At 38.3% G+C, this 14,832-nt stretch overlaps 1 protein-coding gene across 4 annotated transcripts in view; it reads right to left on the bottom strand.

Annotated features, from left to right (window-relative positions):
* The window catches only part of LOC127640338 (alpha-aminoadipic semialdehyde synthase, mitochondrial-like), a 41,480-nt gene that overhangs the window by 4,752 nt on the left and 21,896 nt on the right, over positions 1 to 14,832 (bottom strand). For all 4 annotated transcript variants that reach the window (XM_052122830.1, XM_052122832.1, XM_052122829.1 and 1 more), the window contains 10 exons: positions 11,693 to 11,804; positions 11,425 to 11,484; positions 10,741 to 10,808; positions 6,673 to 6,794; positions 6,111 to 6,240; positions 5,727 to 5,837; positions 5,458 to 5,566; positions 4,244 to 4,384; positions 2,970 to 3,137; positions 2,200 to 2,295 (listed from right to left, as the gene is read on the bottom strand). In XM_052122830.1, coding sequence (XP_051978790.1) covers positions 2,200 to 2,295; positions 2,970 to 3,137; positions 4,244 to 4,384; positions 5,458 to 5,566; positions 5,727 to 5,837; positions 6,111 to 6,240; positions 6,673 to 6,794; positions 10,741 to 10,808; positions 11,425 to 11,484; positions 11,693 to 11,804 — 1,117 coding nt within the window. The remainder of the gene's footprint in view (positions 1 to 2,199; positions 2,296 to 2,969; positions 3,138 to 4,243; positions 4,385 to 5,457; positions 5,567 to 5,726; positions 5,838 to 6,110; positions 6,241 to 6,672; positions 6,795 to 10,740; positions 10,809 to 11,424; positions 11,485 to 11,692; positions 11,805 to 14,832) is intronic.

Raw genomic sequence — 14,832 nt, forward strand, 5'->3', positions numbered from 1 at the left:
CCCTTGTGTAGTCTTCCTGGAGCTGTCCATCAAAATAAAAGCCAGAGTCAAAATAAAAGCCCTTAGAAATGTGAGAAAAAAAAATGGAAATGTACCACTACTGCATAATGAAATTGTATTATTATTATTATATTATAAATTACAATAATAACAAATAAAAAATAAAAATATTTCAGTTGACTATGTTCCAAAAAATTACTATGTGATAGAAATGTGGACTGATGTCTTATTACAACTGAAAAATAAAGAGCTCTTAAACCATTTTCCATGTCCAGACTGAAGTGAAACCAAAATTTGTAAAAGAGAAATGTCTTCTTTTCTACTGAAGACTTACATTGGAATAACTGTTAATTTTGCTGCTGCCTCCAGCAGACTGGTTAACAAAAACAAGATTTTCTTAATAGGCATGTTGTTATATAATTGTTTTTTGTTTTCCTGTAATGAAATAATGTGTAGTTAGAGGTTTTTACATTTACATTTACGCATTTGGCAGAAGCTTTTATCCAAAGCGACTTAGAGTGTGCTTATTACAGGGACAATCCCCCTGGAGCAACCTGGAGTTAAGTGCCTTGCTCAAGGACACAATGGTGGTGGCTGTGGGGATCGAACCAGCAACCTTCTGATTACCAGTTATGTGCTTTAGCCTACTGTAACCACTCCACTTTTTGTTTCTTTACACATAAAAGAGTCCTACCAATCAGTTCCACACAGTGAGTTATAGATATTATAAGAAAAAACAACAACTTGGTATCGGATCGGGATCGGTATTAGCCGATACTGAGATTTCTGGTTTAGGAAAGAAAACATGGTATCGGTGTATCCCTAGTTCTAAACACATAACCAGTGATGTACAACTCATAAACAAATAAGAAGGAAACATTTTGATTTCACATAAAAATACATTGTGTGTAAATTCTGTGATAATAAGGCATTTATAACAAAGTAATAAATGTATTAAAACCAGAAATGAATAAACATCCAATATTCACTGAATGAAGGTACCTTAAATTTTATAAGTACTATTAAATCCTGAAAATAAGCTACATTTGAACATGCAGTTCAAAAATAAGACCATAATTTCAAAACAACATACCAAGGTAGTTTGTTTTGATGTATCCTGATATAACTACCAAATATGCAGTGGCAATTTCTCAGGGCTACCAAAGCCTTCTCTGCTGGTGTAACATGCCTAATACAAAATATTTTTTCATCCTTTCATTCTCAATCACCTTTTTGCCTGTGTATTTACAATTGCATTCCACTCCTAATTCATCTACAAATTAATAGCAAAAAACAAAAAATGTATCCAATCAGAATTTATTCCTCGATGCTAACAAGCAAAGTGTGACAACTGTTTCACAAATCACAAGCCGAAGACCTGCTCCTTAGCCAAAGCAGCATGTGAGTCTGAGCTCCACCCCGTCAGGCCTTCAGAATTCCACAGAATCCCCTAACAGTGTAAGTCAATAGGCATCTAATGTCAGATTGTCCGATTCATCAGCTAATCAGATTGATTTATTTGTTCTTGTGGGTGTGATATTTAGGACATGTCCCAGTCCAGGCTTACTAGCTGGCCTTGAGTGACACAATCATGCTTTAAGTGATGTAAGTAGTTTGAAAGCGAAGAGCGTGAGATCTTGCTGATGAGATGGCTGTCAACACTGCTGTTATTACCATTGAGAAAGAAATCCTTATGGATTTAAAAACCTGAGATGTTTTGCATGATCGTGCGATTGATTAATTAAACAAGAAAGGAGCACTGATTTTCACTTCAGGCAAATTGGTAGGTGCTTTTTGCATTGTTATAGCAACATCAGGAGTTTTCTAAGTGTAAATAAGTCTGCTGGAGCATTCAGTGTTGGATCAAGTTTTGAAAAGTAACCGTGTACCCTGACAAAGCAAAATGTAAAAATCGCAAATATTATTAGAGAGCTTTTTCTTGATTTTGGACATTCTTGGTTCTGGCTTTCGTGCATGGACATGTTTTTAAAATGTCAATTGGTATTATTAGTTGACTGCCATGTAATGTATGATTCATTATGAAACTGTGTTTTCTCAATGGCATGAATCGCACTGAAGGCCTAGAGTTAAAATGCATGGGTCGTGACAGCAAATATTATCTACAATGGTACAATATAACATTTTAATACATTTTTAGAACATAAAAACTATGTAATGCAATATAAGTATAAGCAGTACCCATGAGATGGGAGAAGCTGTATGACCCAACAGAGGACACGGCTCAGTGTTGATCAATCCCAGTTTTACAAAGCCACTCATTGCAGAGGAGAAGCCCTGTGGACACAAATATGGATGTACAAATAAAATCCCATAATTTGGCCTAAATTTTGAGGCAACAATCATATCATTGGAATGATAATCTAGCCAAAATGGTGACATGAATATCAAAATGAGTATAACTAGCATCTCATGATGCAAGATTCTTTATGTAATAATCCCAAGATATATTACTCTTCTTGTACTAAAACACTTTGAAATATTAGCATTTACAGTTACATTACGGCATAGGATTTAAATGTCCATCCATCCATCCATCCATCGTCAACCGCTTATCCTGTGTACAGGGTCGCGGAGGATTTAAATGTAATCTTTATAATTAATGTTTAAATATTGCCTTATCTTGTATGTAACAACATTACAATTATCACACATATTATGTAACTAGATAATATTTGGAGTCCTCTCAAGGTTTTTACTTTTGAACATTAATTAAGTTTTTTCCTTGCCACAGTCACATTTGGCTTACTCTTTGGGGGCTTGAAGACATGATTTTCCACAATGCTGCTTTGAAACAGTATGTATTGTGAGATGTGCTATACAAATAAAGTTGACTTGACATCAACATTAGTAATAAATTATCAAATGAACAGTTTAAAGTGTTATTCAGAGTGCACTAGTACACTTTTATTTTGATGTTCGACTAATCTCTACAAAATTAGGCTGAATACCTTGAAGCGTAGCGTTCCTCTGATCAGTGTGTGTGCAGACTCAATGCCATATGGCTGGGCATACTGGGTGCTGTCTCCGTTGGGGAAGCCCTCCAGGTTAAATCCAGGCAGGAAGTCCATAGACTTTGTGACGTCCAAGAGAGCACCACCAGGTGGAACACTAATAACCTGCTCAGCGAAGATGGATGGACAGCTTTATAAATAGTGATTTACTGTTAGTCTATAATGCAGACAGGTAGCTGACATGAAATCCTTTTGGAAAGTTGGCATGTCCTGTGGTGTGACATGCTATGCTCCATCTAACGCTATTTTAAACAGCATTTTGCAAATTATTTTAATTATTACTATGCCTGAACTTTTAATGACTTCATATTAATACAAGCACATAAAGCACATAAAGGCAGCATAAAAGTACATTTACATTTATGCATTTTGCAGACGCTTTTATCCAAAGCGACTTACAGTGCAATTATGACAGGGACAATCCCCCCGGAACAACCTGGAGTTAAGTGCCTTGCTCAAGGACACAATGGTGGTAGCCGTGGGGTTAGAACCTCTGACCTTCTGATTAACAGCCCTGTGCTTTAACCACTACACCACAACCACTCAAGTAATCTATATGATGCCAGTGGTTTAATCCAAGTCTTTTGAAGTGATATAAAAGTTGTAGGTAAGAAACAGACCAAGGCCTTTTTACCATAAATCTCCACTTTCACTTTAATTTTTTGGGGGGGCCAATTCACATTCTTCAGGCATTTCGACACCTACTGGTCAGGGAGGAGATTTGAAAGAAATTCTTAAGTATCTATCTGTATCTCAACCATACTTATCATATCACTTCTGAAGACATGGATTTAACAACTGGAATTTATGGATTACTTTTATGCTGCCTTTATGTTCTTTTTGGACCTTCAAAGATTTGGTCACCATTCACTTGCATTGTGAGGACCAACAGAGCTGAAATATTCTTCTAAAAATGGCATGAAGGTGAGTAAATGATGAGAGAATTAGCTTTTTTGGGTGAACTATTCCTTTAAGAGAGATGGTGACCAGTTACAGCACATACAATATACACATTCCATTATACATTCATATAACTGTAACCTAAAATATTTATGTTGGTTAAAAAAGTGCATGGTCATGTTATATTGCAGTCAGAAATTAAAGGGGACTTGAATATTGCCCTGAAATTGCCCCATAAATAAAGTCAACATCAAGCTGACATATAACAGAATTGTGGTGGTGTTCTTTGTGCTTCAGTGAGTTTGTATTACCTGGTTGTCTTTCAGATAGATGGCGGGACAGATGGTGCCGAGCAGGACACCGTATGGACTCCAGCTAAACTTGTAACGCAGTGGGTTGTCTGAGCACTCTGGAGCAGGAAGACCTCCACAAAAAGAGCTGTAAGTCTCCACCTGTTAAAGATGAATTAAACATGAAGTGTGTAATTTTTCCAATGTTAAAATCATGCTACAGTCTTAGCTCAATACGCAGAGACATAAGTAAGCCATTTGTAGCTTTGTTCCCCAAAAGGTGTAATCAATGTGACTCTATGGCGCTATCAAAACATTGCTCTGTTTTATTGTGCATCCCGATCATCTGTTTGCTCAACCAATGGCAGATGGGATGAAGTGTGACATTATTTTTGCAATTTTTGTTTGTGACGCTAGTGGTGCTGAAATTACATATTTCAGCTTTAAAGGTGCTAATTGAAAGGGTTAATTGAAAGGGTTTTACACATTAACAAATGAATTGTGTTTTTGTGGAGAGTGAGATGAGATGAAGACTGTACTCATAATAGTTTTCTATAAAAAGTGTTTTTATTATACATGGTGCAGTTCTGTATCGCTAGATAACTGAGGTTTATTTATGCTAAGCAGTTCTCTAATAAAGATAATAACTGTCTTTAGAAATAAAGTGAAACAAAGACAGTCTCTGAAGATTATTGATATGAGGGACAATAATAATCAGTACTTAACTGTAGAAGTATGTTCGCTGATGTTTGTTTTTTAGGCAAAGCAGTTATCTTATAGAAGTAATAAATAACTTTAGAAATGACCTCAAACTGCAACATTTTCCAGATGCAAATAATGTTCCAAATCTGGTGGAGGCATCAGAGGCGATCATGATGTTCCACATCGATAGATGGCAGTACCACATCTAACACCACTATCGTATCGGTACCTTAAGTACACAAAGAAGAGCAATGCTAACGCTAACTAGAGATTTACTCAATGCTTTTAATTTTGAAGAAACTACAATGTGACTTGTCTATTTGAGACTATTTGACTATTTTAGTCACCCTCTGCACAACCATTAAATAAGTGAAAATGAGCATTCATCCCTTGAACGTTTCTTGAGGTCTGTCAATATGTCTTTCAGTCATGGCGATGAGTCCACCAATGGTGCGACAGTATGTCACTATCGCAAATACCAATAAACACATCCAACTGGTAAACAAACACGAGTGCATGCGCGCAATACCTACAGTGCAACCGTCTGCCTTGGCCTGGTCGATGCACTCCATGGCCAACATGTGATCAATGCCAGGGTCCAGACCCATCTCATTGATGATGGTGATGCCAGCCTCCTCGGCACTGGGGAAACAACAGCCAGTCATTGTGGAAGTAACACGCATATTGAAAATATGTCACTAATACGTTACTTGAGGGTCTTAAAATATATTTGTGATCATCCTGAACAATTTAAGGAATTTATTAGCAATAAATTCTTCTCTCAGAAAGTGTAATTGTCTACCTCCTCTGAAGCTCCTTCATGGCGGGACTCAAGTAACTGGCTGTCACCAAGTTCACCTTCATTTTAATACAGTGTTTGGCTACTTGTGGATGAAACGGATATGGCAGCATGCTAGATAGAAAATGAAACAAAAAATTATGATGCAAATTAGCTAATTAGTTTATGGATTTTTAAAGAGTACATCAGGGTTTTATAGCATTTTTTTGTTAAATGTTTCATAGCCCTTCCCACGATAAAAATACATAAAATATTATTAAATTTTAATGTCCAAGTATATCACTTCGTAATCACCTTTTAAAAAAAGGTTGAAGACCCCTGGTTTACATAAAAGTGGAATTTATAATAGCAAAACATAAAGGTAGCTAAAGAAGATCATGATCATGCCTGATGACGATGTCGTGGTCTTTGATCAGAGACTCGAGATGGCACTCTTGGCTGGTGATGTCCACCATAACTGGTATGGTGTTGGGGTACTTGACTGCCATGTCCTCAGCCTGATGCAACAGATTTGATGCTGCAATACAAAGCAGATCAAACCAGATAATAATTTTAAGGCATCTTCAGTTACTTAAAAATTAAAGCTGAATTGTGTCATTTTTCTAATGTTAAAATACTTTCTCCTATCCCAGTTTAATATGCAGAGACAACAATAAGCACAGCCTGAAAAGTGTATTCACTGTGGCACTATGAAAATATTGCTTTGTTAGTTTGAGCATCCTGACCAGCTGGACACAGCAACACTGGCCCAAGCAATGGTGTGACTTTGTAGCGGGATTATCAGTTTACAGACCAATGGAATACAGGGGGAGTGTTGAGGAAACAATCATTGTTTTGTAATTCCGTTTGGTGATTTTAGTGGATAGAAATGACTTTCACACTTTACACTTCAGCTTTACAGGACTGTGATTCAAATTTTTGTATCACAGTAAAACTATGTGGAACATACCCACTGTGACCTGAGTGCCAGCGTCCCTCGTGAGATACTCAATAACTGGCCCTGACACATAACCTGCGCCCAGCAAAAGCACCCGCTTCATTCCGCCTTTCTTTAGGATCTGCTCCGACTCCCTGTGTGCCAGATGGTACAACCATTACTACTATAACACACACACATACACACACACACACACACACACATACACACACATACACACACCCACACACACACAAACACACACACAAACAAAAACACACACACACACACACACACACACACACACATGTTCAGCAATCTGTGAAATCACAAAACATATCCTGCTGGAAAATGATTTTAAACTGATTGAAATAAAAGTGAATCCACAAATAACTGAGATGAAGAATGGATGCAAGATCATCTCAAAATGGTCCAGAAGATCACAGTATTCAAAAATCTAAAATCGAGCAAATGAAAAGACAGACCAAAGATTCAGATTTATTTATTTTTTGTAAATAATATCTAAACATACAGAAAAATAGATACATTTAAGATGTATAAATAAAAGATTATGACATGTTTCCAGAGAATATATCTTGAATATGGTTTATTGTCTTTGGCCCATTGATTATTTTTTTCTTCTTGTTTTAAGCATAAATAAAAAAAAATAAACACAGTGAGGTTTATGATTTAAAAAACTATTTGCCAATGGGTTACTTCAAGAAAATGTGTCTTTAAAGATATTTAAAGGATACTTTAAGGATATTTAAGATTGTTCTACTGGTACACACAGAGACACACACACACACATATATATATAAATAAATAAAATTAAAATATATATATATATATATATATATTTTTTTTTTTTTTTTTTTTTTGTCTAAAAGATCAGACAGAGGAAACTGACTTTAGGGAAGAAAAGATCGGATTCTAGATCATCTTGTTTTACATTCAGAATAAACTACACACAGTTCAGTTAAGAGGCTGTTAAATCAACGCTTTGCTCCGGCAGTCCCCTGAGAGACACATGTGATCCAACACCCCCTGTCACTTATCCTAATTGGATCTGGTGCTGCACATGTGCAAAAATGTAACACTTAACCCACAACCACCTGCATGCCTTTCTCAAAAAACCTTTCCCCGCCAGCGTTTTTAAAAAAAAGTTGCCAGCCACCGCCAGGGTTTTTGACGATTTTCGCTAAACTTTAATGGCCCGCAGAATATTTTCTTCCATGAATATATGAAGATGCTATATATCACAATAAAGATCTGGGCCTCTGCTTTTAGGCAAAAACGATTTTATTTTATCTTCATTTGTTCTTTTTTATTGCGACTTGAACAGAGGTAGGTTTTGTCAAAAAACAACATTTCAGAGAAAAAGCTGAGAAAAAGGCATGTTTATGTCTGATATTTTGAGCTTCTCAATACTCAACTTCTTCATGTTTGAGACGATCGCAGTCTGTTTCTTTGATCAAAGAGTTGCGTACTCTTTCAAAACATGTGCAGGGGTCTTCCTTACCGTATAACACCTAAAACACGGAAACCCGGAAAATTCTGTGTTTGGCGGGGAAGCGTTTTTTCATAAAACACGGAAAATTCCGTGTTTGGCGGGGAAGCGTTTTTTCATAAAACACGGAAAATTCCGTGTTTGGCGGGGAAAGAGTTAAACTAGAAATTCATAAGCACTAATTATATTTTTTAGATACACTTCTTGTGCCCCTCCAGCAATTTCTGACATCCTCCTTCTGGTCCGATGAAGAGACAACCACTTACCCACCCTAAAGATCAAAATGGCCCCCAAAGATTGCATCTTATTAGCAGCCCTAGTCTAACTACTTACACAAACCCTAAACCTAAATCAAGGTTTTAATAGGAAAATGACTATTGTATCACAGAAGAAAAAGAAACATCAAGGTGTTGGAACGAGACGAGGGAAGCATACAACGGCCATTTGAATAGCATAAATAAACACGGAATGGGTAGAAAAATTTGTTCACAGATGTTTCTTTTCTTAAAACTAAGTGTTTAATAGGGGCTAGTAAAAGTTTTAGATTGGAGGGAATGGACCCCAAAAGGTTTTCCAGGATTAGAGCAAATAAATGCAGAAGGAAGTCAAATGGAGGGTCTTCAAAGCTTTCAATTGATTAAATGGAGGTCAATGTAGGATTGTGACTTCATTGTGCTCCATTAAGTATAGACCACAATGGATGCAAACAGACTTGCAAATGCAGTCTAGTGTTTTGTCAGCCTGATTCTTTCTTCACCCTTGAATGAGACAGAGGCAGCATGAAAGAGCTCTATCTGAATGTTTTGAGAAAGAACTGTTGACTGTAGGACAAAAAAGGAAGAGTTGATTGTGGCTTGAATGAGATGGCTTGAAAAAATGAAAGGATTGTGCAGTTATTTCATTTCGTGAACATGATTCATAAGACGTGATATAATCAAATAATGAGTTTGAAAAGACATTTAACTTGTAAAAAGTGAAGCTTACCTTGGAGAATAACTGAACTTAAGAAACTGAAAAGGAATTGATGCATTGGACTCTTTTGGGGCATGCTAAACATTCAAAGAAAAAGAGCGAGTGAGAGAGATAGTTACTATGGTGAGAGAGTGAAATGGAATACCCATGAGAGAATGCTATCTGTGGACGTGTACTCTAGCCATGCAAGGTGTTAAGGCAGTGCAGAAGGTACAGCAAAAACTCCATGAGCTCCCTGAGTCTGAACAAAACAAACACAGCTTTAAGTTAACAGAGCATTCACTGGCATCTGGAGCACCCAGAAACACAAACTCTCTTCAGAATGCCATTAACCCAGACAGAGACTCATTATTTTCTAATTTTGTAGTATTTAAAGGAATACACACAAAAAAAGTCTTTCCTATTGTCAATCCTCCCTTGTTCATATTACTCAAAAATGAATGTAACCAAGTGAACTTGAATTAACTGAGTTGTTTAAATGCTTTCAAGCATTACTTAATCTATTTGTGTTGGGACAACATTCATATTTTGAGTTTGGTTACCTTAAACTGGGCAGGGGATTTCTAATTCACAGCAAGCTTTGCATGACACTTGATAGAGTGAATAAATGTTAAAATTAAGAGTTATATATTGTGTCTTTTTGCAAGATGAATATAAAGGAGAATATAAAGATAAAGTTAGTATTTTTATGCTTCGTTGTGTTTCTCTTAACTTGGAGTTATTAAGGTGAATAGTGGAGCTGGATCTTACTTTAAGGAATGGTGCATGTTGAGAATGCTCTGCAATGCTTTATTCATTGAGCAATTGCTATGCTAATCATAGCATAGTGTTTCCCATAAGCATGCATTTAGCATACTAGCATTTACTGTACTAGCTAGTTTATAACTGAATTAAATTCAAGTTGGGTTTACTAAATTCAATTAGGTTCCCTCTACTTGAAGTATTTAAGTTGAGATTACATGGTATTTTTAAATGAAGAAAACGCATTTTCAACACGTGGAACCACTGTCTATGATCAAATCAAGTTAAGCCAAAGAGTGTTTTTTCAAGAGTATCTCAGACTGTTAGAATGCAGAGTGTTAGCCTCAGTCTCCATTCACTTTCATTACATGGAAGAAAAACAAAGTGAGCCCAAAGCCACAGAAAGGTTTAACATACAGTCCTAGACCTTCCTTGGTTGTGTGTTTGTGTGGTTTGTCTGGCTACTTTGGCAATACTTCAATTAGGAAGTATTTTGCATACATTACTTGTATACAAAATATCAATGTACCTACATTCAGGCATAAAGAACAGCATTGGCTAACCAAAAGCAATTTCGTCTACATTTATAAAAGCTGGGGCAAATCAAGGCTAAATCCTGTTTCGAGCATTGATATGAAGGCAATGGTTTTACCTGTCTTTCAACATTTGAAGAAATCTTCAGAATGAGGCCAACATCCTCAGCATGTTAGCATATTCACATAGACATTAGACATAGTCTTATAAAATGCATCACGGCCACTGCCCATTATTTGCTTAACATTCCAACAAAACTGATCAGAGCCCTTTCAGAATGAAAAAAGAACGCCAAACGAACTCAAGTTATTAAAAAAAAGAAAAAGAATGAAAGATTCCCTTACCTGTTTTCTCTGAGTTTCTGAATGTATTCAAACTTAGGTGTCAACTTCCCGTTGGACGTAATTACAGCCTGGATGATGATAAACAACAGCATAAATTATATTACTGCATTTTCCAACAAATCATTTTAACATTTTATCCAAACACAATGTCTCAAGAGAATACAAACTAACAAAAAAGTTCCAAATGTACATGGTACCGCGGCAATATTATGTATTAAGTACCTCGGAGTGCCATGTAAATACAATTTAATGGTACATAAATATGGTAATTGTTCAGTATCACTTAATATATATGAAAGTTCATACAGTAAACACTAGAAAGGTTGTAAAAACTGCACTCAAAACAGTCTGTATGGACTACATAGGGGATCATGTATAGTCAGTTTGTCTCTATCGCAAAACAAATACCGGTATATAATGTGCATGATATATTTATTAGATATTACTATATTATGTGAGCAGAAAGAGCCCACCGAGTGATACGAGAGACATAAAACTAGCATAGCTATGTAATGAGACAGCAGTCAATTACATGGATTAGCAGTCAATATACAAAAATATGTAACAGCAGAATATGCAATCGACCAATCAGAATCAAGTATTCCAGAGAATAGTGTAATAAAGAAGAGATATTCTTTGAATATTTCAAGGTCTATAAAGTAAACAGTCTCTTGATAAACGTACGTCTCTGACTTGCGGAGAGAAGTCCTCTTCCTCTAGCGGTCTGGTGGCGTCTGACGGCAGCTATGGGACAAAGCCTAACATCACAAGTCTGCTCTAATCATTAACATCAATATGCATCACATTTTAACCAACCAGAGGCTAAAGTCTCTAAATCAGAAACAGACCTGCGCGTGTTAAGAGCAATCCTCTCCAATGCAAACCAACATCCAGAGGTTTTACAACAACACAAGTGACATGATTATTACTCACTACCCTGTACTTAATTTACCATCTCCCAGATATAAGGGAACAATCGGTCCCCAAAATACTCAGTGGCTTCAACGGGCAGCTGGGCTGGCAGGTTATCAGTGGAGCACATTATAATGCCATTTCCTTCCACACTGCAAGGACACACGGAAATAAAGAGGAAATCACAAGATTATTTTTTCTTATTTTACTGTTTTGTTTAATTATATATTTTTATTATTTATTATATATATTAAAGGAATAGTTCACCAAAAATAAAATTCTCTTATCATTTACTGACCCTCATGCCATGCCATATGTGCATGACTTTCTTTCCTCTGCTAAACACAAACAAAGATCAGAACAAATATTCGAAGAATATTTCAGCTTTTTTGGTCCTCACAATGCATGGCAATGGAGGCCAGAACTTTGAAACTCCAAAAAGCACATAAAGACTTAAAAGTAATCCATATGTCTCCAGTGATAATATCTATATCTTTAAAAGCGGTATGATGTGTGGAAGAGAAACAGATCAATATTTAAGTCCTTTTTAACTGTAAATCTACATTTTCACTTTCACATTCTTAAACTTTTGTTTTTGGCAATTCACATACTTTATATATATTGCAACCTACTGGGCATGGAGGAGAATTTATAGTAAAAAAGCACTTAAACATTGATCTGTTTCTCACCCACACCTATCATATTGTTTCTGCAGATATAGATTTAACCACTGGAATCATATGGATTACTTTTATGCTGCTTTTATGTGCATTTTGGAGCTTCGAAATATAGGTACCTACTCACTTGCATTGTGAAGACCAACAGAGCTGAAATATTCTTCTAAAAATCTTTGTCATTCTGATGAGAGAATTTTCATTTTTGGGTGAACTATCCCTTTAAAATTCCTTGCACCTAGTTGTTTTGTTTTATTTTATTTTGTTATATATATATATATATATATATATATATATATATATATATATATATATATATATATATATATATTGTCACGGTATTTAATCCTATGTCTCTTCCTTGTCTCGTGCCTTGTTCTTAGTGTGTGTTGTGTGGGTGCGTGAATGTGTGGGCGTGTTGTTTGTACCATGATTAGCGCTCTGCCGCAATCACTCCTCTCACCAGCTGTTACTCATTCCCATTCCCTTTAAATTCTCACCACTCTCTCATCTCCTTGTCAGATCGTTGTTTGTGATGTCCGGTGTTGTTCGCTCTTCAGAGTTCCAGTCCAGTTCTCTCGTTGTCCCTGTTTCGTGTCCTGTTTGCTGTTACCCGGATTCGCCGTGTCTGTTCAACACTTCTCTTCACTCTTCTCACCACGATCATCTGACCATTGGAGACTCTGCGCCACTAGACCATCACCCGGACTTTTCCCCTATCTTCTCAATTTGACTGTCAATAAACTAATTGTCAACTTGCAACTTGCTTCCTAGCTTCATTACGTCACAGAACGATCTGACCACAAGATGGAAGCAGCGAGTAACAATTCAGACAGCCTAGAAGAATTCGTGATGAACAGCAGACTTCGTATGGAGAACCAGGAGAAGAATCTTAATGACACGGCTCGCGCTGTCCAGGCTCTAGTGGCGCAGGTGTCCGGACTCACCCAGCAAATTCAACTTCTGCGAGCCCCCACTGCGCCACCCGCACCGCTGATTCCTCAACCACCACCAGCATCCCCCTCCCAGTCGGAGCCCCGCCTACCGGTTCCAGAGCTATATTCAGGTGAACCTAATTTTTGCCGAGCTTTTCTAACACGATGCTCAATGCATTTTTCTTTACAACCCAGAACATTCTGTGATGAAAGAACCAAGGTCGCTTTTGTCCTGACGCTACTTTCTGGGAGAGCGGCCCTTTGGGGAACGGCGGTGTGGGAGAATCAAGATGAATGCTGCACCTCTTTTCAAGCACTCTCCGCGGAGATGAAGCGAGTTTTCGACCGTGCTGTCTCCGGTAGAGAGGCAGCCAGAGTGCTGGCCGACTTGCGTCAGGGGGAGAGATCTGTATCAGACTTTTCTATCGAGTTCGGACGCTAGCGGCGGAGAGCCAATGGAACGAGGAGGCGCAGTGGGACATGTTCCTGCATGGGCTGGCTGATCGCGTCCAAAAGGAGATATACGCCATGGATCTCCCCACCAAGCTAAACGATTTGATCGCCTTGGCGCTTAGAGTGGACGCAAGGTTATCCAGAATGGAACAGCGAGTACAAACCAACCGCCCCTTGAGAGGATTAGGCGGTCAATGTTCTGGAGGCGGGGACGCGTTCAGCCCCGTCTGTGATCCCGAGCCCATGCAGGTGGGTCGAGCCCGGCTTTCCGGGAGGAGAAGGAAAGGCGGAGATCCCAGGGACTGTGTTTGTACTGTGGTGGTGCTGGACATTTTGCCTACAACTGTCCTTTAAAAGGATCCGCCCGATAGCAAGTATGAGGCTACTATCGGGTGGGATCTCCGCCGAGAAGACCTCATCCACATCTACCCTCCTTCCGGTAAGTCTTCAATGGTCTAATCACCGTCACGACTGTCGAGCACTTCTGGATTCTGGGGCCGAAGGAAATTTCATGGACTACACTTTTGCACTCAACCACCAAGTCCCCCTCAAGTCTCTCACTCACCGGATCGCTGTTCACGCCCTCAATGGCCAGAAACTTCCCACCATTTCCCTAGCCACTGAAGACATCACTCTCGTCACGTCAGGCAATCACACCGAGACCATCTCCTTCTACATACTGGACACTCCTCTTGCCCCCATCGTCCTTGGTCATCCCTGGCTCACCCATCACAACCCTAAAGTGGACTGGCAGTCTAAGTCTGTGTCAGCGTGGAGCACTCAATGTCATAAGTCTTGTCTTGTTTCTGCCTGTTCGTCTGTTTTTGTCCCTGTTTTTCAGGAAGAGGCGGTGGATTTATCTAACGTGCCCGCGGAGTACCTGGACCTGAAGGAGGTGTTCAGTAAGTCTCGGGCGGCTTCTCTCCCTCCACATCGTCCCTATGACTGTGCCATAGAGTTATTGCCAGGTACATCTCCGCCTAAGGGCAAGTTATATTCACTCTCGATTCCAGAGAGGGAGGCTATGGAGAAATATATTTCTGATTCTCTAGCTAATGGATTCATCCGCCCTTCCTCTTCTCCAGCGGGGCGGGATTCTTTTTGTGGGGAAGAAGGAT

This window comes from Xyrauchen texanus, chromosome 49, assembly GCF_025860055.1.
Source record: "Xyrauchen texanus isolate HMW12.3.18 chromosome 49, RBS_HiC_50CHRs, whole genome shotgun sequence".
Taxonomy (NCBI): Eukaryota; Metazoa; Chordata; class Actinopteri; order Cypriniformes; family Catostomidae; genus Xyrauchen; species Xyrauchen texanus.